Source organism: Arachis ipaensis, chromosome B9 (genome assembly GCF_059453495.1).
Source record: "Arachis ipaensis isolate K30076 ecotype BB chromosome B9, ASM5945349v1, whole genome shotgun sequence".
NCBI lineage: Eukaryota > Viridiplantae > Streptophyta > Magnoliopsida > Fabales > Fabaceae > Arachis > Arachis ipaensis.
This window is the reverse complement of record NC_142444.1, coordinates 9,766,542-9,793,052: the sequence shown is the minus strand read 5'-3', so window position 1 is coordinate 9,793,052 and position 26,511 is coordinate 9,766,542. Positions and strand designations below refer to the sequence as shown.

The following is a 26,511-nucleotide window of genomic DNA, read 5'->3' as shown; positions in this document are numbered from 1 at the left end:
TTGTGGCAAGACAATCGAATTGGAACATTAGACGATAAGAATAACTTAGAGTAACAACCATTAATAAATTATCAAAAGAATAATATAATAGAATGAGTATATGAAAAATATTATAAAAAATTATAAATTGTACCTTAAAAAGATCAATTTCAATAAAAAACAAAAAATACATTCTTATTCTATGAAATAGTAAAAAAATACTAAATATAAAATTATGAGTTGACTCTCAAATTTAGATTCATGTACAACAAAAAAATACTATATATAGACTTTAGTAAAACAAAAATAAATATATAAATTACTTATTATTAAGGTAATTTTTTATTATATACAGTAATTATGCATTATATATTAATTTTGTTAAAATTATATAATTTTATCATATCATGATTAAAATCCTTATCTTCTATCATGATAAGAGAAATCTCGGATAATAAATAAGAATATTATACCTAATATACACAGATTGAAATAAAAAGGGGTATATATATATATTATCATGCACGGGTTTGATAACTTAAAATGTTTGAAATAAATATCATAAGAAAATAGAATTATAACGGGTTAAAGTAATAAAAAAATAAATTGTACAATTATTATATGCTAATGCTAAAAATAATTTTACCTAACCCTATTATAATTTTTACGATTACCCGTGATAAATTATTATAAATTTAAGTTGTTACTTTACTCACGTGATAATTTCAATTTTATTATTATTATTATTATTATTATTATTATTATTATTATTAAATAATGAATAAGAATTAAAATTATATCAATATTTTTAAAATTAATATAATTAAAATAACTAAAAATATTTAAAATTAATGTGCGTTATTAGTATCATAAGATTTGATCATTTTATAATTAGAATCAAATATTCTTATCATGATTACCATGACCGGTGTCATTATCATATCATTATCAATTTATCATATATTATTATTATTATTATTATTATTATTAAAATGACTAAAAGTATTTTTAGTTGATAATTGATAAGTAGTTTAATAGTGTATTAAATATTAATTTGATATAATTATAATGAAGATATGTTCCTAAATTAGTATAATTATATATTATTCATTAAATATTAATTATAATATAATTATAATAAAGATATTTTTTATAAAATAATTTAGAATAGAAAAAATTTCATTCATTTTGGAGGAAAACGGAGTCACGAGGAATCGACACGTCACCTTTATTAGTTGGGGGAAAACCCAATTTTAGTATATTAAGTAGATTGGTTATCTAGTGGAAGATATCAATCCCGTTAGGAAATCAACAGGAATCTAGCCAACAAGAAGTCAACAAACGCTTTTAAACTACACTATATACTAATTAATTGTCATTAATTAATGATTATTTAAATTTTATTTTATAAAAGATGCAAATTTAATGATTATTAATTTCCTCTTCTTATTCTAATTCACCTTTTACCATTTATTACGCAAATCCTAATTTCTCTTTTTAAAAAAAATTTGAAACTAAAAAGATCCAAAACTAATAAAAAGAATAATCTAAATCCTAAAAAAAAAACATACAGAACATAGGAAAAAGAATCTTCCAAAATTTAAGAAAAAGAAATATAAAAATTAGTTAAAAGAATAATTCAAAATCAAATAGGAGGAAGAGAAGAAGAGTCGCAGGGTGGCCAACGACGACCTCTTGGACGGCATTGCGTGGATGGTAGGAGACTCGCTGTGGTGCGTTGCAAGGAGGAAGCCACGGAGGCCGCGCATCGCGAGTGGAGGAGTCGCCATAAATTGGAGTAGTTGATCGCGCGTCGCGAATAGGGCCTGGCGGTGACTGCGTCGCGACGGATGGAGAGCTATGGGGTGCAGATTTTATAGTGTCTGGCACGATGGATGAAGGTCACAATGGTGTTTGGCAATGCAGATGCGTTGGGATTATGATCCCACGGCGGTGGAGACGGCTATGTCCAATAAAAAAGGATGGCGACGGGATGCGAAGAAGAGGCCGTACAGCGGAACGAAAGACACAGTAATGGTCGGTGGGCGACGCCGCCAAAAACTGCATGGAGAAGGTGGGTTTGTGGAATAAGAGATTTAACTGTTTCGAAGTGAATAGAAAGGGATTAAGTTTTTTATAGATTATTTTTATTGTGTACTATAAATATGATTAAAATAAATGTACATAGAATTTTTTTTAAATTTTGATTTTTAAATTTTTATTTATTTAAAAAATTTAAATTATAATAAAATTGGTTTATGTTGAATCGTAAAGGAGTCGTTTTTTATACTTTTTCCGGAAGATATTCATTACTACTTGTCCCAAACTATACCTCCAAAGTGTCCAAACACATGAACAACTCCTAGCATATATGTTCTAATTAAAGTGAAGAAAATCCTCCCCCACCCCCTCCAAAAAAAGTGTTTCCATCACTCGAGGTCATAGGGTTTGCAATTTTGTCTTAAAAATGCATACGTTTCATATCAGTATTTGTCTATACACACACATATATAATTTGTTTAATAATTTGATTCATGCATCTTTAATAATTTGTTTATTAAATATCATATCTGTCAATTCATCTATTGAATTGTAATAATAACTTTGAAATATTTTGTACTTCACCTCCAAGCTAAGGTTCGGAGCTGAAATAGATAAAAACATTTTTTTTTAATCTATCACAAGTGCAAAACTGTTTTATATACTAGGTACCATACACATAAAGTATTGATAATTGGATATTCTTAGATTAACTTAAAAAAAATACACATAGTATAACTGATGAAGAAAATGAACAATTGGTGTGTGAAATAATAAATGTAGAACTACAAATGTATTCAATAACTTCTCACTCTAACAAATTCTCTCTCTATTTATCATTGTGATAAAGATTCACATTCAATTGTATTTATGTGATGAAGTTGATATTTTAAAATGTTAATAATTTGACAAATTTTATAAAATTATCATCTAACAATTTATAACTATTAACTTCACATAAAATATAACATTTGTACGTAAATTTTCACTTTTTATTATTCATTTAATTATTAGTAATAACTCTTATATACACCATATATAATTTAAAAGAAAGACAAATAAATAATTATTAATCAATCTAGAATAAAAATTTTGTACTCTATAAAGAAAGTAATAGAATATCTCGTACATGAGACCATTTTTATTAACTCCCTTCGATTATATACGCAGTGTTTTACATGTGTACTCATTTAACTCTAATCTTTAACCCACAACACAAATAGGAAATTCGATTACGGAAATGTTTGGTAACCAAAGAAAATCAGCCAAAAACAGCCATAACTTTTTTTATTTAGCATCTATTAATTATTGTGATAATTAATTAATGCTAAATAAGACAAGTTCTGGCTGTTTTTTTTGTCTACCTACCATTACCCTTCAATTAATGAGAGTCACGTCTAGGTTATATCAACTAAATTACCAATTCCAACTCCTTAGCATTAATTTTGATAAATTATCCAAAGGTTTCTATTAGCTGAGTCACAATTTCCTATTTTTAATTTTTACCCTATCTTTAAATAAAAAAATTGAGAGAACGAGATACTCGTGCATGCTATAGTACGCATCTTCTATTGCATTGTCATTATATTAGGAAGTAAAAAAATTATTGCATTTCTCAACAACAATAATTACCATTATTATAATATGTGGATAAACTTTGCACATAGTCAATACAAAGTTTCACATTATTATTAATTTAATTAGCATTATTTATCACCTTCTATATAATAATTTGCGATATCGACAACGATGTTAGTATTTGTCTTCTCTTAATTCACATTTTGCACATGCAGCTCGTGGATCACGAAGATTAATATCTAGAACACAAAAACATAGTTTATGCTCTTCTTCAATTTCTATAAATACCCACCAATTTTGCATGGCTTCATCACAAGCAATAGCCAAGCCAAGGTCTCATATAAAGCTTTTCAATAAGTATTATTATTAGTTAAGCAAAGATGACCCTTTTTGGTCAAACGATAACAGGCACAGTTGTGCTTATGCAAAAGAATGTGTTAGACATTAATAGCCTAACTAGTGTTGAAGGGCTTCTTGACACAGGTTTGGGTGGTTTTACTTCAATAGTTGATACTGTTACTTCCTTCTTGGGTCGTTCAGTTGCTTTCCAGTTGATAAGTTCTGACAAAGTTGATTGTATGTTCTTCCATCACTTACCTTAATTTTTGCTTCTTTTATATTCGCTTTTTATGAAACTCACTTACAGTTAATTTTATTTAAAATTGATATTCAATTTGATATGTTTGATTAAATTATCATTTAACGTTTTTTAATAAACTTCACGTGAAGCTAATAACTGCACCTGAATTTTCATCGTATAGTTCTCATGCAATATATCATGAATTTGTCAAACATTATTCGAAATGATGAATTTGTTTTGGATTGTTTTTTCAAAAAAGTAATTTTATGAATCATATATCGGCACACATACATGTTGCATTTGGAATCTTTTGTTTTCTTCTAAATATATCTCCTATAAAAATTTAGTGATATATATATTCGTCAACTATACACTAATATGTAGCAAACTTTGTTATTCTATTTTAGGGAAATTAAAGCACGCCATACAACTGAATTTTAATTAAAATATTATTGGTTTCGAATCATTGTGGCCAAAGTACAAAGTATTTAGTTATTTTTAGTAAATAACTAATTTTAGTATGCCGAATAAAAATTTCAATAATAACGAAGTCAACTTAATAAAAAAAAAGCACTTAATAATACAAGGATGTATATATGTATCATTATTCATTCTTATCGCTTACTATAGTTAATACTTTTAGAATATTGTATAAGTCAACTTCATAATAAAGTTTAGAATAATTAAAAAAAAAAAAGAGAGCGACAAAAAAAAAAGGAAAAGAAGAAGTGTTTTCATATATAGGGAAATTAAAGTTTCAATATCATGCTGTGATCATAATTAAGTTTAGAAGTTTTGCTAACAAATAGTCAAATATGTTAGCACACTTGTTAAAATTACCAATTAATTTTTTTATTAAAAAATTGATAAAATTTAAATTTTCAATATATTTATTAAAAAAAGGTTTTTAAATTCTTAAATTTCTAAGATTAGTTACGCTTGTTAACTAGACTCTTAATTAAGTATACAAGTACTAATAAATAGGAACACTTTTGCAATAAAGTTCTACTTTGATAAATCAATTTTTATGCATATAACATTTTTTTTATGCAGCTAGCGGGAAAGGAAAAGTTGGGAATACAGCTTATTTAAAAGGAGCCATTAACAATTTGCCAACTTTGGGAGACAAACAAAATGCATTCAAAATTGAATTCGATTATGATAGTAACGTTGGGATTCCGGGAGCATTTTACGTAAAGAACTATATGTCAAACGAGTTCTTGCTTGTTAGCTTGACTCTTGACGATATTCCAAATAATGTTGGAACCATCCACTTTGTTTGCAACTCCTGGATTTACAATGCCAAAAACTATCAATCTGATCGCATTTTCTTCGCCAACAATGTAAGCTATCACTACCACAATTATATTAATTGTACACTAAAATCAGTCATTAAAATTAACCATTCATAGCCAATGAGTTATAACTCAAATGGCATAGTCTCTTCATACTCAATTATGAGGTTGCGGGTTCGAGTCTCCTATCTGTGGTAAAAAAAAATTAACCATTCCTATAAAATATAAGACGAATTTAGATTGAATTTTATAGAGAGGCCAAAAATTAATTTTTTAATAGAAAGAAAGAGAGTGAAATTAAATTTTTAAAGAGGATTCAACTAAAATATATCACTACCACAACTATAACATGACTTGTTATTATTTGTCTATATTTTAATCGTATCGGTACGTATAAATTTATCATCATACTGAAATAAATATTTAAAATATATATTAAAAATGAATTAAATAAAATATATATTTATATACAAAATTCATAATAATAATTAATTCTAGTGGCTGATTTTAGTAATATAAATAGCATTTCTCAATAATATTTTTGTTATGAAAATTATTCATCCACTGCATTATATATATAAGGTTTATGTTAATAAGTAAGTAGGCGATGAGACTTGGTCTTTTTATTTAAAACCTAACCGAATTAATCCAAGACCTAACCGTTATATAATTTTTTTATATTATATTGCAGAATTATCTACCAAGCAAGACACCAAGTGCACTAGTGTACTACAGAGAATTGGAATTGAAGAATCTAAGAGGAGATGGAACTGGAGAACGAAAAGAATGGGAAAGAATTTATGATTATGATGTTTACAATGATTTGGGTGATCCAGACAAAGGTGTGGCATATGCTCGTCCAGTTCTTGGAGGATCTTCTACTTATCCTTACCCTAGGAGGGGTAGAACTGGCAGAAAACCAACAAACACAGGTTTATACCAAACATATTTGAAAATTATGCATCGAAATTTTTGGAAAGTAGAAACTCACCTGCAAGTTAACTTCACGTGAAGTTGATAGTTGAAAGTCGTTAAATAATTAGACAAATTTGACTAAATTGTTATTTAATAACTCTCAACTATCAATTTTACATGAAAATAACTGCATATGAATTTTTACAAAATTGAAAACACTTTATGACTAGAGATAATAAGTATGCTTCTCAAACTCTTAATTCCTATGTATTTGTCTTTCTAACAGATCCTAACAGTGAGAGTAGGAGCAGCAGTATATATATCCCAAGAGATGAAACTTTTGGTCACTTGAAATCTTCAGACTTCCTAGCTTATGGAATTAAATCAATATCCCAGGATGTAATCCCTGCTTTGAAATCAGTGTTTGACATAAATTTCACACCAAATGAGTTTGATAGCTTTGAAGATGTGTTTGATCTCTATGAGGGAGGAATTCACTTGCCTACTGATGTGTTTAAGGAAATTACTCCTTTGCCTGTTGTCAATGAACTTCTTAGAACTGACGGTGAAGAATTCCTCAAGTTCCCAGTGCCTAAAGTTGTTCAAGGTATGTTTTTCTTTTTTGGAATATAAGTTTGTTTGAAAAAAATGAAATAAAATAGGAGGAGTGCTAGGGCAGCACTTTTGTTAAATTTTGGCCATCACTTAACCATCAAAAGGAAATTGAATGATTCTACATCATTAGATGCAATCTCACACCATTAAAAATATTATGATGGCTAATTGATGGCTAAAAATCACAAAATCTGCTGACCCATAGACTTTCTTATACAATATTTATGTCCTGAATTAATTTTTTTTTCAAATTTCCTGTCTATAAAAAATTGTAGATTGTAAATATTCAACATACGTGCTACTTGCAATTTTATAACTATATTTTCAATTAATAATATGAAAATAAATATATATAATCCATTTTTTACAATTTGTTTATTTATTTATTTTATATTTTCAGTGAGTAAATCAGCATGGATGACTGATGAAGAATTTGCTAGAGAGATTATTGCTGGACTTAATCCTGGTTTGATTCGTGTTCTGCAAGTAAGATTAATATTTTTTTTTTTAAAAAAATTCATACAGCATTGTTGTATATATATATGTATATCCTTAATTAAGGAGATGAATAATTGTTTTACATCATATTTATTTCAAAATTTTATAAAATTATATATTTGATCATTTCAGGAGTTTCCACCAAAAAGTAAACTGGATAGTACAGTCTATGGTGATCATACTTGTATAATAACCAAAGAACAGTTAGAGCTTAACTTAGATGGACTCACAACAGATGAGGTAAAGAGAAATTGTGTGTCCAATAATGTTACATATTACTTTGATGATCATATATATAATCCTAATTAATGAAATTGATTGAGATAAATTTGGTTGAGCAGGCTATCCAGGGCAAGAAATTGTTCATCTTGGATCACCATGATTCAATAATTCCATATCTAAGGAGAATAAACTCAACTCCCACAAAGGCCTATGCATCAAGGACCATTCTTTTCTTGAAAAATGATGGAACTTTGAAGCCATTGGCCATTGAGTTAAGTTTGCCACATCCTCAAGGAGATCAATATGGTGTTGTTAGCAATGTCTACTTGCCTGCAATTGAAGGTGTTGAGAGTGCTATTTGGTTACTTGCCAAGGCTTATGTTATTGTAAATGACTCATGCTTTCATCAGCTTGTCAGTCACTGGTAAACAATAATACTTATCAATCTTATTACCTTCTTCTTCTCCATTATTAACTAACTTTTTTTAGACTAATATCAATTAATTTTTTAAAAATTATTTTATTTATTTAAAAAAATACTAGAGGATTAATTTATTATTTTTTACCAATAATTAATCAACAATATTTAAAATATAAACAAAAAATATATTGTTAGATTAATTAAAAATAATGGCTAAAATCAATACATTCTATAAATTTTTAAAATATAGACCCTAAATCATAAACTTTTAATTGTATATGCTAAATTATAAGCTTAAATTTTAAAATTGACTAACTAAAAATTAATTTTTTATATTTTTTTGTCTATTATATAGCTGCTGATAGTGAATGCAAAGAAATTAAAAACTTAATTTTGTCATGGATTATTATTATTATTATATGTAGGTTAAACACACATGCAGTAGTTGAACCATTCGTGATTGCAACAAATAGACAGCTAAGTGTGCTTCATCCTATTTATAAGCTTCTACATCCTCATTATCGCGACACCATGAATATAAATTCACTAGCAAGGTCATCCCTGGTCAACGCAGATGGTATTATAGAACAAACATTCTTGTGGGGAAGGTATGCTATGGAAATGTCCTCTGTTATTTACAAGGATTGGGTTTTTACAGACCAAGCATTGCCTGCGGATCTCATCAAAAGGTAAATTCTTACAACACCAGCAATTACACATTATTATTATTGTTTCTTAATATTTGTTATAGAATTATTTGTGTCAAAAGTTTAAAGTCATATAAGAAGATGTATATAAATTATTATAAAATTATTGTTAATGCTAGGAACCTAAGACTATAATAGCTAAGATCAACTAACACTGTGGCATACTATTTAGTACGAAATTCACTACATACGAGTTTTGTTGAATTTTGATTTTGAATAAATTTTTTAATTAAATTTTAGATGTTTTTATTTTTAAAAGTTTGAGATATTCTTTTTTAATATTGAGTATTGACTATAATGTTGATTCCAAAAACTTTTTTTTTAATATTTTTTTGTTATAAATATTAAATTATTTTTAATAAATAAATTTTATTTTTGTGTTTAATTTTTAAAAAATATGAGTATAAACGTATTAATTTATGTGTAAATTATGATAAATATAAGTATAAACTATATATTTTTTTAATATAAAATTCTTTTAAATATGAATATAAATTATGAGGGATGCTCCCACATAAAGACGCATAAAACGTCTTTTTTAAAGATATTTTTAATAATTAAAATTTAACATATATAATTATTTAAATTATGTTATTTTTATCAAAATTACGTCAGACAAATTAATTTGACTGAAAAATAGTGAATCAAATTTTAAATCGGTCTAAATTAATATTATTTTTTATAAAAAATAACTACAATACCCCTATTATATAAAATGACTAAAATACTCTTATTATATATATTAATTTTGAGAATTATAAATTCTAGCCATTTTCTTCTTTATCGTTATAGGGTTAGAATTTAAAATTTTTAAAATTAATATATATATATATATAATAGAAATATTTTAGTTATGTTTTATAATAAGGGTATTATAGTAATTTTTTTATAAAAAATATTAATTTATATCAGTTCAAAATTTAATTTATTAATTTTTTTGTTAAACTAATTTCACTACAACAATAAAGATTATTTTTTAGGGTTATAATGTGTAAAAGAAAATTAAAATTTGTCAAAAAAAACAAATTTTGATACTATTTTAACTATGAAAATATGTTAATAAAAATTTTGTCAAAAATAGTATTTTTAACATATAAGTGATTGTGAAAAAAATTTAAATCTTATTTTGATAAATATTGGCTGTCAAAAATAATTTGTTAGAAAATTTTGAGAATATATTTTTTGTGATACTTATTAATTGTTAAAAATACTATTTATTTTGACACTTATTGACTATAAAATATTTTTAACAAAATATTTTAACAAAGAATGAAATGAGATCTTGAAACTAAAGAATAAATTGAGATTTTGAAGATAAAGAATGAGTAGTATAATCCTAAACTGAGAGCAGTGTGATGTCAAAATTAATAGAGCCCAAAGAAGAAAAAAAATAGTGGAGTAATTAAAAACAAATGAGTATCAAAATTGAGGAGTAATTTTCTACGGTCAAATTATTCATCAAGAAAATATAGAAGATTTGACATTTGTGATATTTGTCAAAAATATATATTAATTTTGACATTTAATTATGGTGTTAAAAAATAAAGTGTTAAAATAACTCTATTTTCTTATAGTGTTTGTCTGATCTAATTTTAATAAAAATAATATAATTTAATTAATTATATGTATTAAATTTTAATTTTTTAAAAAAATCTTAAAAAAAAGACGTTTTTGACATCTTTATTTAAGTGACTCCCATAAATTATTATTGGTCAACATAATATTTGCAGATCACGTAAGATTATATTTTATAATTTAAAGAAAATTTTGATTGTTTAATTTCAGAGGAATGGCAGTGGAGGATCCAAGTTCCCCTCATGGTGTCCGTCTAATAGTAGAGGACTACCCTTATGCAGTTGATGGACTAGACATTTGGGACGCCATTAAAACATGGGTCCAAGAATATGTATCAATATACTATCCATCAAATGACACAATTCAGCAAGACTCTGAACTCCAATCTTGGTGGCATGAAATTGTCACTGTTGGCCATGGTGACAAAAAAGATGCTCCTTGGTGGCCAACAATGCAAACTCCTCAAGAACTCATACAAGTCTGCTCTACCCTAATATGGATCGCTTCGGCGCTTCATGCAGCTGTTAATTTCGGACAGTATCCTTACGGCGGTTTCATCTTGAACCGCCCCACCCTCAGTCGGCGGTTCATGCCGGAAAAAGGAACTCCGGAATATGATGAGCTTTCAACGAATGCTCAGAAGGCTTACCTGAGAACAATAACTCCCAAGTTTCAAACTCTGATTGATCTTTCTGTTATTGAAATCTTGTCCAGGCATGCTTCTGATGAGTACTATTTAGGGCAAAGAGATAGTGCTGACTTTTGGACAAATGATACAAAGGCACAAGAAGCATTCAAGAGGTTTGGAACAAATTTGGCTAATGTTGAATTGCAATTGGTTCAGAGGAACAACAATGAGACTTTGAGGAACAGAGTTGGGCCTGTTAGCATGCCTTACACTTTGCTTTATCCTTCAAGTGAAGAAGGCTTGACTTTCAGAGGAATCCCTAATAGTATCTCTATCTAAATGCATATGGGGGTGTTAATTAGTTTGGTTGTATTATGTGTGGCATTTAAATAAGATAAGGAATAATCTTAATATATTCCTTGATCAAGTTATTAAGTATTATGTATAATTATCTTTGTTTTTGTGTTTGGATGTTTTAGTTTGATTTGGAAATAAAGTTGTGTGTGTTTGTACAATATGCTAAATTTGCAATATATATGAAAATAAATAAAGCTCCAGTCTTTTGTATATTTATTGAAAAATCTTTTACTTGATGCTTCTTTTTAATTTTCGAGAATACAGTATGAATAGAGATACTAATACCTTTTTTCTCCCTGAAAATTTCATTAAAATAATATAAAAATATTATTTATATATTAAAATTAACTATTAAAATGAGTCATTATTTATTTATATATAAATATATATGTAATTTAATTTATTTTTAATATTTATTTTATATTTTAATATATATTTTATACTAATAATAAATTTTGATAACTGATTTTAATGTATAATTAATATAATTAGAAATAATATATTTCAAATTGTAATTCTAATGTGCTACTCTTTATCTTTGTGTCTTCAGTATAGTGTTTGGTTTTTGATTACCGTTTGAATCTTTCTTTTTCTGTGTGTACTTCCTATAATTTTATATAAAAATAATTATACATAAGTTTTCACAATTCTTTATATACATTTTTTTGTTTATTTTGTAGATTGTGTTATTTGACCATTTTTACGTTTTTATTTTTAAATTGTAAAAGTAAACACTTACCTTGGTTTTGTTGCATAAGGTGTAATTAAAAATAAAAAATTATTTTATTTTAAAAAATTATGTTTTATTTGAATTTTTTATTCCATTAGAAAATATGTAAGCACGTCAATAAAATTAAAAATATTTTTTCTTCATAAATGATGTCTTTTGTCCTTAAACTCTTCATTAATTTTGTAAAAAATGTTATTTCATTTTAATTTATTGTCTCAAGATAAAAGTATAAATATTATTTAATTTTTAATAATTAACATAATATTTTTAACATAATTGTAAAAATTGGATTGGACCGATCGATTCGACTAAAAAATTAGTGAATCGGATCTCTAATCGGTCCGGTTTAGTAATATGATCGAATAAAAAAAAACTGTTGAGAATCGGGTTAAACCGGTCGATTCTGATGAAAATCGAAAAATTGGCGGTTTTTACTCAACTGACCGGTTTGAAAACTTTTTTTTAAATCATTTTTCAAAACGACGTCGTTTTGGTTTTTTTTAAAAAAAAAAGGTAAAAGAAAAGTGTAGCTCGTGACTCGTATCCCCCTCCCCCCCCACTTTTCCCCAACCCAGCAACCCTAATCCCCTGACGGCTAACCCTCCCCGTCACCACCTCACCTCAATCTGTCACAGTGTCACTCACCCAGCCACCGCCGCCAGCCGCCTGCCGTCGTCTTCTTCGTCTCACATCTGGTCCAAATATGAACCTACCCTGAAAGAAAAATTTCTGCAAAAGAAAAGCCCGAAAAACATGAATTAGTAAGCATCTCCTAAGTGATAAATTGGCCAGATACAGTAAGTAATTCAAATAATATGCAGCAATATAACTAAATTTTCCTGTTCAATAAATGTTTTGTAACAAACAAATTACAACCTGAAAAGTACATCTGGACTTGATTCCCCAAAGACCACCAGAAAAATGTTCCCAAATCAATTTCTTAGAAGTTAACATTTGGTGATTCCTTAAATTAGAGGAGAACAGCATAGTAGAATGTTTGATTCACTTTGATCATGTCCACTTCTTATGTATTTAATTTCCCATCCAGTTTTCCAGATTCTTTCGATAGAACAATATCTCAGGCATTGATCAAATCATAAGTAATAACTTGCAGCCTCCATTGCCTCCAAAGCAATTAGAGCTTTCGAAACATTTCATCAACGGTTAGAAAGAAACAGAAAGTTCAACACTTTTTATCCTACCCAAATAAACTATACTAAATTTGACACGCCAATCAGACAACCAAGTGGATGTTACAGCTGCAAGGCTTCATTAGTCAGTTCCTCAGAGAAAAAACACCCTTAGAGACATATTTCCTAAAAATTTAAATTAGGATGTAGTTCCACATTTGTGAGATGAAGAGCAACTTCCTGGCTTCGAAATCACTCTTTGGATTTAATTTATGAATTGTTATTCTTATTGTGTTTAATTAAGATACTAATGTATTAGTATTAATTAATTTCATGTTTTTCTTTCTATTAGTTATATTTAAACTTTGAAATTTTGTTATTTTTAAGTTGTTGGTGAAGAACTAAAGATATGTATTTTGAATTTATTAAGTTTATGACTATTTTTAGTATTTTATATTTTTTATTTATGTAAAATCGATTTTATCAATTTAACCAGCGATTTATAAGTTGAACTAATAAATTAGTGAACTAGTAATTTGATCGGTTTAATTATCGGTTTGGTTCTTACAACTATAATTTTTAATACGTCTATTAAAATATAATAAAATTAAATTTTTTGTAAACCCTTTTCTCATAGCCATTGACCAAACTCTCAAATTGAATTTTTTTTGAAAAAAAAAAATTTTTTATAAATTAATAAATTTCTTCAATTGTCAGGTAACAAAATTAGTGGCAACTCCATGATACATGACAAACACACGGCCCGGTCCAACTCGAACCTGGACCCGAGTGACCCGAAATTGACTAGGAAAAAAGAAATCAAATCTGAAAAGAGAGGACCGGGCCAGATCTCGGGTCACTCGGACCCGGACCCGGACCGGACCCGGACCAGTCATCGTACACATTACACAATTAGGGCTAGGGGTGTACAGGCAACAGCGCTGACCCCTGACCTCGTCTTCTCTCCCACTCCCAGCTCCTCGTTCGACTGACGACGGTGGCGACCGACGATTGACGTCCGACGACTGACGACCTACGGTGCTGCTCTGCTTCTCGGTGACGACTGACGCACCTCAAGGTTCTTCTCTCTTTCCCCCTTTCTGGGTTCTTGGATCTCATCTCAAAGTTCACAACTTTCCCATCAATTCCTCTTTTTTTTTTTTTTGTGTTTTCTCTGTTTATAACTGTTTTTGACCAGGTGTTCTGTTTCTACTTTGGATCTAAATACAGGAACTTTTATGGGATCTTCGTTTAGATTTCTATTTGAAGTTTATTGTTATTAAAATTGGTATTCGGAATCAATGACTATTGAGAAAGCATAAGGAACTTGTGTTAGTTCGGGATTCAGTGATATGCAATGCATACAGTGGGAGCAATTATAGTTATTTTTTTATGGTTCCTTTCATTTGATCTAAGCCAAAAGGATGCTTATTTGATTATTTCTGTTTCTTTGTCTTTATTTGATTATTTGATTATTTACATCACTGCTTATTGTTATTAACACAGACCTCATATCAAAGTCTTGGTTACCTCCACAGCTTTGGAGGAAGCTCTTAACTGGAATCACTGAGCTGAAGAATTCAAGAAAGAAGAGGAAGAAGATGGGTAATCAGAAGCAAAAGTGGACGCAAGACGAAGAAGATGCACTCATCGCTGGCGTGGAAAAACACGGTCCAGGGAAGTGGAAGAACATTCTCAAAGACCCTCAATTTGCACCATTTCTCACTTCACGTTCCAATATCGACCTCAAGGTGCAAAATTTCCCTGATTAGCCTCTTAAATTTCTTTTTCAAATTCGCGTCTTATCTCAATCTAAGGTTTTCTGGATAAATGGTGAAATTTGAGTGTGGGGTTTTAATTTTGTTCTTTCCTGGTAATTCAGGATAAATGGCGGAATTTGAGTGTTAGCAATGGCACTCAAGGGTCCAAGGAAAAATCTAGGGTTCCTAGAATCAAGGCTGCGGCCCCTATTGCTGCTACCCCAGTTGCTGCTGCTGCTGCTAGTAATGCCATTGTTGTTGCCGGGGAAGATGCTACTATTGTCACCACTATGATTCATCAACCTGATCCTTCTGTTGCTGTGGGTGATTCTTCTCAAAATGACGAAGATGCCAAGAATCGTCCGAGGTATATGGTTAAAACTGTTGTATGCCTCAACAAAATAAGAAAGGTATTTTGTTACTCTTGAATTGTTCTGAGGCCTGTTTGCTTTTGTTTATTTTCTCTCCAGGTACAATGCAATGGTTTTAGAAGCGCTATCAACTTTGAAAGATGCTAATGGATCTGACCTGAATGCGATTGTTAACTTCATTGAGGTCAGATTATTCATTTTTTTTTATCGTAGTGGTTTCAATACATCCATAGTTGATTGAAATGCTGTGCTGTTATCTGAGATTATATGTTATATAGGTGTTGCATATAAAAGCTGGAAATGGAAATGTGATAAATATAGTTATGCATTCTTTATTGTGAAAGATATGGGGTGGAATTTTTGGCATATGATTAGGTAAGTCCCCTCTTAGTCTAAGAAGAGAGTAGTAAACATTCTTTAATTTTTTGGGGGAGGATGAATGAGATTGGAAACACCATAGATACTTTTAACATCGAATTTCTCATTGTATTTGGTTTGGGGGAGGGGGGGGGGATGAAATTTAATATGGACTGTCCATTGTCCATATTGTTCTGTTTTCGATATTCTCGCGTGTTCATTTAATTTAGTTTTGAAGAAACGACTCCATGTCAAATGCAGCAAAAACACAAGGTTCCTCAGAATTTCAGAAGGGCATTGAGTACCAGGTTGAGGAGGCTTGTTAGTCAAGGGAAACTTGAAAAGGTTTGTCCTATGTGATCCTTTTACTTTTATAGTTATTCATCTTGATTATTGCAACTCATGCTTTTACTGTTAGTTCCCTCAATATATTTTTGTTCCGCACTTTGTTTAAGCCATTGACCTAAATTTTTATTTTTAGTGTTGAGACTGCTCTCATGCCTCCTAAGAAGAAATTTCACATATCTAGGCTGAATGATTTCAGAACTTGTTTTTGCTATATGTGGATTTGTCAACTCTTTACACCGAATGCAGGTACAAAACTGTTACAAGATTAAAAAGGACTATTCACCTGTGCCAAAATCACCAGTTGCTGTGAAAAAGAATGTGTGGCCACAACGGCAACAACCACCACCACCCCCCGAGTTTGTGGCATCTAATGAGACAATAAAGGAAGCTGCTGAAACTGCAGCCTACAGAATTGCCGAGGCTGAAAGCAAGTCATATTTAGCCGCTGAAGCAGTCAAGGAGGCAGAACGAATTGCACGCTTAGCTGAAGATGCTGAGGCGATGTTACAGCTAGTACAACAGATTTATGATGCTTGTACTTCAACTCAATTATCCTACCTACCAAATAGTGAATTCTCTAAGTTGATTTGGTTATCACTGCTTTTGGGTTCATAAGCACTGATCTTGTGGGTTTACCATTGCAGGTTCGCGCGGTGAAGCTGTCATCTTGGCATCTTAAGTTGGTCAGTGTCGGGTCTATCAATGGACTCCTGGATTTTGCTCTCTGTAAAAATAGTTGTTCATATATCGAATTTCATTTCTTGAAGCTGCACTTAGGTGATGTTTATATTTAGTAACACAGTTCACCGATTTTGCATCCGAACTCGAAGCAATATACAAACTAATATGAAGTTAGTTTCATATGTTAACCACTGTTCATGTATTTTGCAAGTAGACTTCTTTGGACTTAATTTTGGCCTTCATTAGTTTAGAGTAAAACAAAAAAAATCAAATTTATATGTTTGGCCAATAAAGAAAACACCATCGAATGTTGAGTGACAAGTTGGCTTTTCATACTACATTTAACTATCGCTTACCAATTTTACCAGTCCAGACAAGTTAGCTTCATATATTTGTCAAACTATCAAAAGGTTATACTGAGTCATACGAAGGAAACATTTAATTACATGTAAACAAATAAAATTGCATCATCAGAGTCTTGGGTGTATCTTTTTCTTTATGTTTTTTTTTTTTCAAGTTTTATTTTATTTCTGGGTGGTGGCAGTGGAGATTGATGGGTTGGGTTGGAACCTTGGAGGTGATGCCATGGTTGTGTTTGTGGCTGTGGGCGGATTGGAGGACTGCTGTGAGTTTTTAAAACCTTGGTATAAATTAGAAAGGTCTTTGTTAAATTTAGATAATATATCTACATTTTAGAAATAAAGGAAAAAAGGTTTGATATTGAATTAAATTAGTCTGCAAATTTTTCAATATATTACGTTTCTCCTTATTAATTTTCGCCCAAGATATATTATTTTCTCTAATTTGTTAAGTTTTCTTTTTCTAGCGATGGTTTCAAAATCTCTAGTAGAAAAAATAAGTATTCCCATTCTTAAACATTTTTCTATTGATTTTTTTGTTTTCATTCGTATCTTTAGTGCTCTTGTGGCATGTTTTCTAATTTCTACCACCAAATTCACTCTAGAAGAGATGGAACAATCTCTTTTTCCTCCTCTTCTATTGCATTGTTTTCTTCTCCCCCCCCCCCTTGTGTCTCAATTTCTGTTCAGTGAAGTATTAAGGTGTAAATTTGTGAGTGTGAAATCTTATAGATCAAATACATGTTTAAAACCCACAAAAGCATAAACAAGACGGATTTGGATCATTTAAATTTTGAATTTCACTTTATAGAGTAAAGTGTGATTTCTCACTATTTATTTCATTGGTGAAAAATCATACTTTACCTTTTAAAATAAAAATTCAAAATTTAGAGAATTCAAATTCAAACAAAACACCCCAAAAATAACCGAAAATAATAGAGTATGGACGGTAAAATGAATAAGGACTAATGTGGTTGAAGTTGGAAAGTCTAAAAAAACTAATTTGATTAACGAATAAAATTTAAGAAATTATTTTGATAATTGAATTTTCAATTTTGTTAATAAATGTCCTAAACAGCAAAGACACTAGTTTTTTTGGTGACTGCAAAGACACTAGTTAATATTAAACCAATTTAATATATATATATATATATATATTTTAAATTATATATTTTATACATAAATATTTTATTTAAGAGCATAGTAATAATAAAGCTACTGAAGATTTTGATTTCGGTCTAGTTAGTCATTGAAGAAAAAAAAATACTAATTTGATTCTCTACGAAAACAAAGTATAAACAAGTTATATTCTTCTATTAATTCATCACATAAAACTTAGCGATAATATTTATATGTATCGTTAATTATTGTAATGTGATTATATTTATAAAAAATTATAATGTAAATAATAATTTTTGGTACAAAACTTCACATGTTTTAGTAGGATTTATAGTAAAATAAACATAGAATAGTTGATAAATATTATATAAAAATTTAAAAAAGATAATAATATTTTACTATTTCAAATTATATTATTTTTATATTCATATAACAGACATCTAATAATAAAATATATAGATAATTTAATTTTATTTTATACTATTTATTAATAAAAAAATATATGTCTACAATTTATTATTGTAAATAATTTAATTAATATTTTTTTAAAATTAATTAATCCAAAATTAAAATTTTTGCGAATCTAATTATTATTGTACTTTTAGTTTAATCTAAATCGAACCTTAGTTAAATTTTTAAATTTCTAACTCTATGAATTCGACTATGGATTCCATTTTGAAAATTTGAGTACCTCATGGTAACATTTATGATTTGATGCTCTCCCTTTTTCTTATATGATTAATTTAAAAAAGAAAGGACAAACATACACCTGAACATTTACGCATTAAATATAATTACACTTTAATTATTTAATAAGTTACACGTACATAATATTTATATATTTTGATAGATACAGTATTTTGGTATTTATTTTTTAAAAAAAAAAATAAAAATACACCTAAAAATTTACACGCACATAACTAATTAAATAATTAAAGTATAATTATATCCAACCTGTAAATTTCCAGGTATATTTTTTGTCCATTCTTCCTTAATTTAATTCCGTATCTTTCTTTACTCATTTCTGTGTGTAAGTGTAACCCTATGTTCTCTCTCTCTCTCTCTTCTCTCTCCTCTCTCGATTAGATCTTACGGAATGGATTTAGAGTGAAGGAAAGAGGGATTCTTCTCCGTACGATACTTTCCTCTCGCATCACTCTGCCTTCTCTCTTCCTTGGTGCCTCCGTCGCGCTTAATCCCTTCATCTTTTCCGTCTTTCTTCCCTCTCTCTCTCAGATCTATTAAGGTACCCTCTCTTTCTCTCTCTTCATTTCTTTTTTCTTTCCTTTTTCTTTTCACTGTGCTTCGAATACAGCTTCATTCAATACCTTCTCGTTCTTCTATTTGTTAATTTATGGGTAAAGACTGTTAAAAACCATGATTTTAAACTGGGGATGCGTGTTCTGTTTTGCGATTCCGATAATTTCTTTCGGGTAATGTAATATCAGGTTCAAGGGAATTTCTTTGTTTCTTGTATTGTATTATTGTCTTTATAAATTAAGAAGATATCACATTAACCCTGCTTGTGAACTGCATTTCACTTAATATGGTTGCTACTATGCCTGGTATTTTATTGAGTCAACGCGATAATTTAAGGTTCATAGATTACATACTTTAGTCCAATTAGGGGATATCACCATTCAGGGTTCATGTGTAGAAGTTGTTTAGTGAATTAGCTGGTGAAAATATTTAGTTACAGGTTATTTACTTATGGATCTTATAGCACTAGGCAATAGCAGATTAATATTGTCAATTGATGAAAAGACTTTCTTTTGTTTGGTGGTTATCTAATAAAATTCAACATTGTACAAAGCAATTTAACCAGGATGTGTTAATTGCATGCATTGATGGATGATGAAACTTGATTGGAGAGTATGTTTTCTTAAAATGCTATTTTGTCATGTCACCTTTGAAGTAAATAAAAAGGTTTGATTGTTCAATATTAAAAAAGGAATGAACTAGTTTTTGTTAATTCCAACACACATGATATGAGTATATCATATGAATTTGGGATATTTTTGTTCTGTTTGCTTTGTGCCTGCTAAAACTTTTACAGCTGCAGTGTTAGGGTGAAGTTTTGCTCTCTTCTATCAAATCTGTTTTTCAAACGTACTTATTTTGTGTCTCAGCTTACTTCGGTGAAATATTTGCGATGGCTGATAGCAATCCCTCCTCCGGATCACCTGGAGAAACTCAGAATCCCATACCAGATGGGAATGCACCTTCTGAAAGCGATCTTGCACTGGACAATCTAGCACAAAAAGTTCAAGAATCCCTCTCCCTTGAAAGAAGGCATAAATTTTGGGAAACCCAACCTGTTGGGCAGTTCAAGGATGTAGGGGACACCAGTTTGCCTGAAGGCCCTATTGAAGCTCCAACTCCCTTGTCAGAGGTCAAACAAGAACCCTACAACCTCCCTAGCCTCTATGAATGGGTAACTTGTGACATCAACTCCGATGAGATGTGCAATGAAGTATACACCCTTCTTGCAAACAATTACGTGGAGGACGATGAGAACATGTTTAGATTTAACTACTCAAAAGAATTTCTGCGCTGGGCTCTTCAACCTCCTGGTTACTTCAAGAGTTGGCATATCGGTGTCCGTGTTAAGACATCCAAGAAGATGGTTGCCTTTATAAGTGGTGTTCCTGCTAAAATCCGCGCTCGTGATGATGTTGTTAATATGGCAGAGATCAATTTTCTTTGTGTTCATAAGAAGCTTAGAACTAAGAGGCTTGCTCCTGTAATGATTAAAGAGGTGACCCGGAGAGTGCACTTGGAGGACATATGGCAGGCTGCTTATACTGCTGGAGTGGTTCTTCCGACTCCGATAGCAACCTGCCAATACTGGCACAGATCCTTAAATCCGAAGAAGCTAATCGATGTTGGATTTTCACGGCTCGGTGCACGAATGACAATGAGTCGAACAATCAAGCTTTATAAGTTGCCAGAATCAACAGTCACCCCAGGTTTCAGAAAGATGGAAATCCATGATGTTCCTGCAGTTACTAGACTAATTAGGAATTATTTGAGCCAGTTTGTCGTCGCACCTGATTTTGATGAAAACGATGTGGAGCATTGGCTTCTTCCGAAGGAGGATGTTGTTGATAGTTATCTTGTTGAAAGTCCTGAAACTCATGAGGTCACTGACTTCTGCAGTTTTTATACGCTTCCTTCTACAATCCTTGGAAACTCAAACTATTCAATTTTGAAAGCAGCGTATTCCTTCTACAATGTGTCGACAATGACCCCCTTGCTTCAACTGATGAATGATGCTCTCATTGTAGCAAAACAGAAGGACCATGACGTTTTTAATGCATTGGATGTCATGCAGAATGAAGCCTTCTTGAAAGAACTGAAATTTGGACCAGGTGATGGGAAGCTTCATTATTATCTTTACAACTACCGGATAAGGAATGGGTTGAAGCCATCAGAACTTGGCCTTGTCCTTCTGTAGCTTAAAGTTTACCGAAAATTTATTGCAATTTATGGATTTTGAATTACAATCGTTTTGCTGATAGACTTTGTATCGTTGGTTGCACATGATGTTAGACTTCAAATTTTGCCTGACTATCTGAACAAAACAAACACATTAGACACTGAATTTTCATGGTTACGAATTTTATACCAAGTTATGTCTTTGTTGCATAAACCTGAAAGAAAGCAGCAGTACCTATCTGCTTCAGTTCATGCCTCTCATCTCCATCTATATTTGTTTCCCTGCCTCTCATCACAGCTGATTTATTTTCTTGAACTTTCCAATTGTCATGACAGGTTTATTGTCTTAGTTGGCTATGAATATTTCCAGAACAGATTAAATATGCTTTTAGGTGGATGCAAATATTTCTTGTGTTGTTAGATCAAGTCCCATTAGTTTTGATAACAAAAATTGAATATCCTCAATCCAAATCCATATCATGGCTTTTAATTAAAAGCCAGAGAGATACGTAATGAATAATTCAAGCTGGATATAGTGATTAGTACTTGCTGGATGAAAAAGCATTATGTGGTTTGTTTATATCGCTGGGGTGACTCTATCAATGCTTATACTAATTTATTAGGATTTCATAATTAAAATTGTTTTGTCAAGGGTCAAAGGAAGTTCATATTGGAAAAGTAAATTGATAACGAAGTGCCCTTAAATAGATCTAAAGCAGTGCTTTGTTAGCAACAATACAGAGCTGGAGAAGAATTTCTTAGTTGCCATTAACCACCACCATCGTTTCTATGATTTTCTTCTCTTTTTCTTTTTTTTAAAAAAGTCTTTTTTTTGTACATAAAAAAAAAAGAGTCTTTTATTCATCAGAAACATGACAAGTGAATGGCCACATAATATTGAGCTATGCCACTAGTGTTTTATTTTGGCAATGATGCTAGCAATGGCAACTACTACTATCCTTTGGTGACCAAATAACATGAAAAAAAAAGGGTCAAGAAACTATGGTTTTTATGTAGATATAATAAGAATGGAGAACTTCTACAATTTTACATAAAAAAACACAGTAGAATTTATAATTAATTTTACAAAGGACTACCAATAATTCTCCCCAAACAGAGGGCTACCGAATCCAAATCCAAAGCCCGGTTTCTAATGTTGGCTTTTCACTCTAACTCCCACTATACATTTGTATCTTCTACCCATTTTAGCTTCTAATCAGATACTTAAATGATGATGTAGCTTCAGAGTGTTTACATAACATTACTCATCAGAAGAAGGAAAGAGGGGAAGAGAAGAGAGAGAGGGGGGTTGGAAGGGCACAAGAACCATCATGGTTGATATAACAAAAATAAACATATTAGAGATAGAACAAACTTCCAGACATTGAAATATCTGGGTAAACTGTGACTTATTTACATAAATATATGTTATTTACAGGCATAAGCATGATCCGAATTCCCTACTTTTATCACTATCCCTTAGAGATGACAGCTAAGACATGACAAAAATACAGAGATGGAGAGAGAAAGAAAATTCGTATCCTTGCTCTCTACCTTTCAACAAAAAAATTGACAGATTGTTGTATATTCATATCTCCAGCTCCACACACAATTTCTTATTTTTCTCTCCATCTCTGTATTTGTGTCCTACGATAGCTATCAAACACTACACAATTGTAGAATAATCATGCTAATAGAGAAGCAAGAGAACCTCCAAAATTGACACATCAGGATACAACAAAATAAATAGAAAGGGAGGCGATCATACTTAGTACTCTCTTAAAACAAACCCTTAAAGTATCCATCAATCATTCAATTATTATTGATCAAAATGAAGAAGCCTCCTGCGACAAGTGAAGCAAAAATGCACAAATTCACTCACGTACGTTCCTTCGCGCTATCATCTCTGTATGCTTTGGCCTTATCAATAGACTTCATGGCTTCTTCAAATGATTTCTGAGTGCAACATTAACAAGTAACAAAGGAGTATTTCAATGTTCCAGCACAATACAGTTCTCAAAGGGAATTTCCAAGAAATCAATAATCCATACTAAATACTTGTTTTATCCTTGTAAGCAAAATAGTGTTGTGTCAACACAAATAATAAAATTTGATAAATAAAAGGCAGAAGGTGTTTCATTGCCATTATCACACATATTTCAAGTTTTTCTCCACACACTTTCTCAGTTAAAGAACGTCAATTTGTGTTGCTTATTATCATCATCAGATTAACTTCAATATAAAAATCAAGATTTAATATTTTGGCTCAGTAACATATAGTTTATACTTGTCAAAAGATTATAATAGAAATTTCAAAAGGAAACAGGATAATAAAATAATAGAAAGGCTATATCATTGAGCTGGGATATCTGATCACCAAAATTGGAAGCTTAAGAAAAGAAGCTCCAGGAAAGGGGAAAATCAAAACTCTTACCCCAGAATTTTGCCTTTCCCACAAAGATTCTCCACTTTTATCGATGATAACTATTCCACCCAATATAGCTCTGCAAGAAAATATTCCATCAGGTTTATCAGCAACACACTTTTGAACAAAAAGCAGCTAAACAATTGTCAATTATTCAGGTCAATTATTCAGATGTATAGGTTAATGTTGTGTGCACCCACGAACAACAACAAATTAGTCCCAGGTCCCTACAAATGCAAACTTCTGATACCTCAACTCTGCGTTATTTGCTACCAGAAATTAATGAGATGATACACCGGAGTAATGGTTGAGTAGTCTCCATGTGACTTTAAGGTCACAGGTTTAAGCCGTGGAAACAGCCAGAGATATAATTATTAGGTTAGGCTGTGTACGTTACACACCCTTTGGGTGCGGCCCATCCCCAGACCCTGTGTAGCGGGATGCTTGTGCCAGGGATGCCCTTTTTTTAATGCACCCACATGGGTGTGGCACCTTACTCTGCCTCGTCCTCCTCCCACCTCATCCTTTGTCCTCATCCCATCTACACTGCTTATTTAAGTTGGTTAACCTTCAATTGGCTATCCCTTGTCCTCATTCCATCAATATCGCTTATTTAAGTTGGTTAACCTTGTCATCTATAGACTTATTCTCCAAGCTACTTCAAACTATAAACTTTTGCATTATATTCACATACTTTGAATTGCAAAACCATCGTAAGGAAAACACAAAATCCCTGTAAGAAATATTATGGTAAAATGTCCAGTGCATTTGATTTTGGTGAGGCATCATGCTGACCCACAGAGTGGATATACCCCACCCCATCTATGTCTCATCCATGGTTTGAAATGATACGATATCCAAAAAAGCGTGAGCACACCTAAATAAAATCTTTTAGGCATGTCACTCCAATGCAAATAATACTTGATGGATTCACAATGAGAGTTCTCTATTCCATGCCCTTTTTTGTGAGTGTTTGTGATATGCATACACTAAATCAACAGGGCAGGATGCATATTGTGCTTGCCTTCTAATGCATGGTAGCTCCATGTCAAATGAAAACAGGCACAGTTGTGACCAGCATCAGTGGCTGGGTAAATACAGTATTCTTATATATCATATACTTCCAATTCTTAAAAGCTTTCTTCCCCTAGCAACTGCTATACAAACTATACATAAGCTGTTAGTGCTACTGTTTATTAAATCCTTAGTAGATTATTAACTTTCTTTTACTATTTAATTGACCTTTTGTGCTTATGGAAACATTAAATTCATAACTTGGATGAACTAAACACAAGGTAGGTTTACCACTTGATAATTATTAAGTATAATTCACGGTACATCAATATACATTTTCACCTCTCACTAGACAATATCTAAAGATTTTGCATTGTTCAAGAACTGGTAATGGAAACTGAGAGGAATTTTTCCGGGTAATGCTCCCATCTATATGCACATATCCATATACGAAATTGAATAAAAATCATAGCAATAAAAAGGCAGAAATAGAAATTGCATTAACCACTAAAAACTGCATAATTAAAACAAAAAGAAGCCACATTACGCTGCAAAGCCGAGATTGAGGAGAGAAGATCTCGCCGTCAAAATTCGAATAGCAAGCTCAAACTTCGAAGCAATGCCGCCTCCGCCGCCACCACCACCACCATATTGATGCCTGGACCTTTGTTGGTAACTACTACTCCCACGACCGTATCCGTAAGAATACTGCGAATAGTAACTGCTGCTACCACCGGCAGCGGTGGAGCGGGAGCGGAAATTGTAATCGGCGCGCTTGCGATCGTCCATGAGGACCTCATAAGCCTCAGAAACCTGCTTGAATCGAAGCGTGGCGTTGTCCCTGACGACCTTGGGCGAGTGGGAGTGCTTGTCTGGATGGAATTGAAACGCCAATTTCTTGAACGCTGCTTTGATCTCTTCCTTTGATGCGGTTCTGTGCAACCCTAGAACCTTGTAATGATCCATTCTTGCGATTAATTCTTATTTTCTCGGGAAAGTGATGGGAGGAAAGGTAAGCGGGATGGTTATTCATGGCGCGAAGAAAAGGAAGTCGTCGTGGAACCTCTTCGGCCGCTTCTTTTCTTCTGCTTTTCAATTTTTCTTCACGGTATATGATTTATGGAGTCAAAACTGGGCCACAGTATTCAACGGCCAAGCCCAAACAGTGTTGGTTTAGATTTCTACTACACTAAATTTTGTTGGTCAAAAAATACTATATAGAATAAACTACCATTTCTATCTACAAAAGTTGAAGACGCTGACATATCTACCCATCAAAGATGAAAATTATCATTTATACCCATAAAAAATGGCTTTTGCAAGCAAAATTGTTAGGTACCAGACAAATGACACAGCAAAATATAGAGAT

At 31.1% G+C, this 26,511-nt stretch overlaps 4 protein-coding genes across 5 annotated transcripts; 3 read left to right on the top strand and 1 right to left on the bottom strand.

Moving 5' to 3' along the window:
• The first annotated feature begins 3,898 nt into the window (after positions 1 to 3,898).
• Positions 3,899 to 11,570, top strand: LOC107617918 (seed linoleate 9S-lipoxygenase-3). The gene is made up of 9 exons (XM_016319797.3): positions 3,899 to 4,173; positions 5,231 to 5,520; positions 6,164 to 6,404; positions 6,674 to 6,994; positions 7,403 to 7,488; positions 7,633 to 7,740; positions 7,842 to 8,146; positions 8,569 to 8,832; positions 10,636 to 11,570. Exons 1-9 carry the CDS (start codon positions 3,978 to 3,980, stop codon positions 11,390 to 11,392), a joined length of 2,568 nt encoding a protein of 855 aa, XP_016175283.1. The 5' UTR covers positions 3,899 to 3,977; the 3' UTR covers positions 11,393 to 11,570.
• Positions 11,571 to 14,147: 2,577 nt separating this feature from the next.
• LOC107618954 (telomere repeat-binding factor 4) lies at positions 14,148 to 16,975 on the top strand. Of its 2 annotated transcripts, none has more exons than XM_016321148.3 (7): positions 14,148 to 14,348; positions 14,777 to 15,021; positions 15,153 to 15,397; positions 15,501 to 15,585; positions 16,020 to 16,103; positions 16,353 to 16,641; positions 16,751 to 16,975. In XM_016321148.3, exons 2-7 carry the CDS (start codon positions 14,872 to 14,874, stop codon positions 16,783 to 16,785), a joined length of 888 nt encoding a protein of 295 aa, XP_016176634.1. In that variant the 5' UTR covers positions 14,148 to 14,348; positions 14,777 to 14,871; the 3' UTR covers positions 16,786 to 16,975. The 2 variants fall into 2 exon arrangements, with proteins under 2 accessions (XP_016176634.1, XP_016176635.1); XM_016321149.3 differs by having other exon boundaries at positions 14,193 to 14,348; positions 14,809 to 15,021.
• A 2,281-nt stretch (positions 16,976 to 19,256) lies between these two features.
• Positions 19,257 to 21,917, top strand: NMT1 (myristoyl-CoA:protein N-myristoyltransferase). Its single transcript, XM_016320309.3, has 2 exons — positions 19,257 to 19,511; positions 20,395 to 21,917. The coding sequence occupies exon 2, from the start codon at positions 20,418 to 20,420 to the stop codon at positions 21,720 to 21,722; it is 1,305 nt and encodes a 434-aa protein (XP_016175795.1). The 5' UTR covers positions 19,257 to 19,511; positions 20,395 to 20,417; the 3' UTR covers positions 21,723 to 21,917.
• Positions 21,918 to 23,068: 1,151 nt separating this feature from the next.
• LOC107619565 (Chaperone DnaJ-domain superfamily protein) lies at positions 23,069 to 26,241 on the bottom strand. Its single transcript, XM_016321856.3, has 3 exons — positions 25,690 to 26,241; positions 24,138 to 24,207; positions 23,069 to 23,659 (listed from the first exon to the last, which is right to left on the bottom strand). The coding sequence occupies exons 1-3, from the start codon at positions 26,106 to 26,108 to the stop codon at positions 23,582 to 23,584; spliced, it is 567 nt and encodes a 188-aa protein (XP_016177342.1). The 5' UTR covers positions 26,109 to 26,241; the 3' UTR covers positions 23,069 to 23,581.
• Between the last annotated feature and the right edge of the window lie 270 nt (positions 26,242 to 26,511).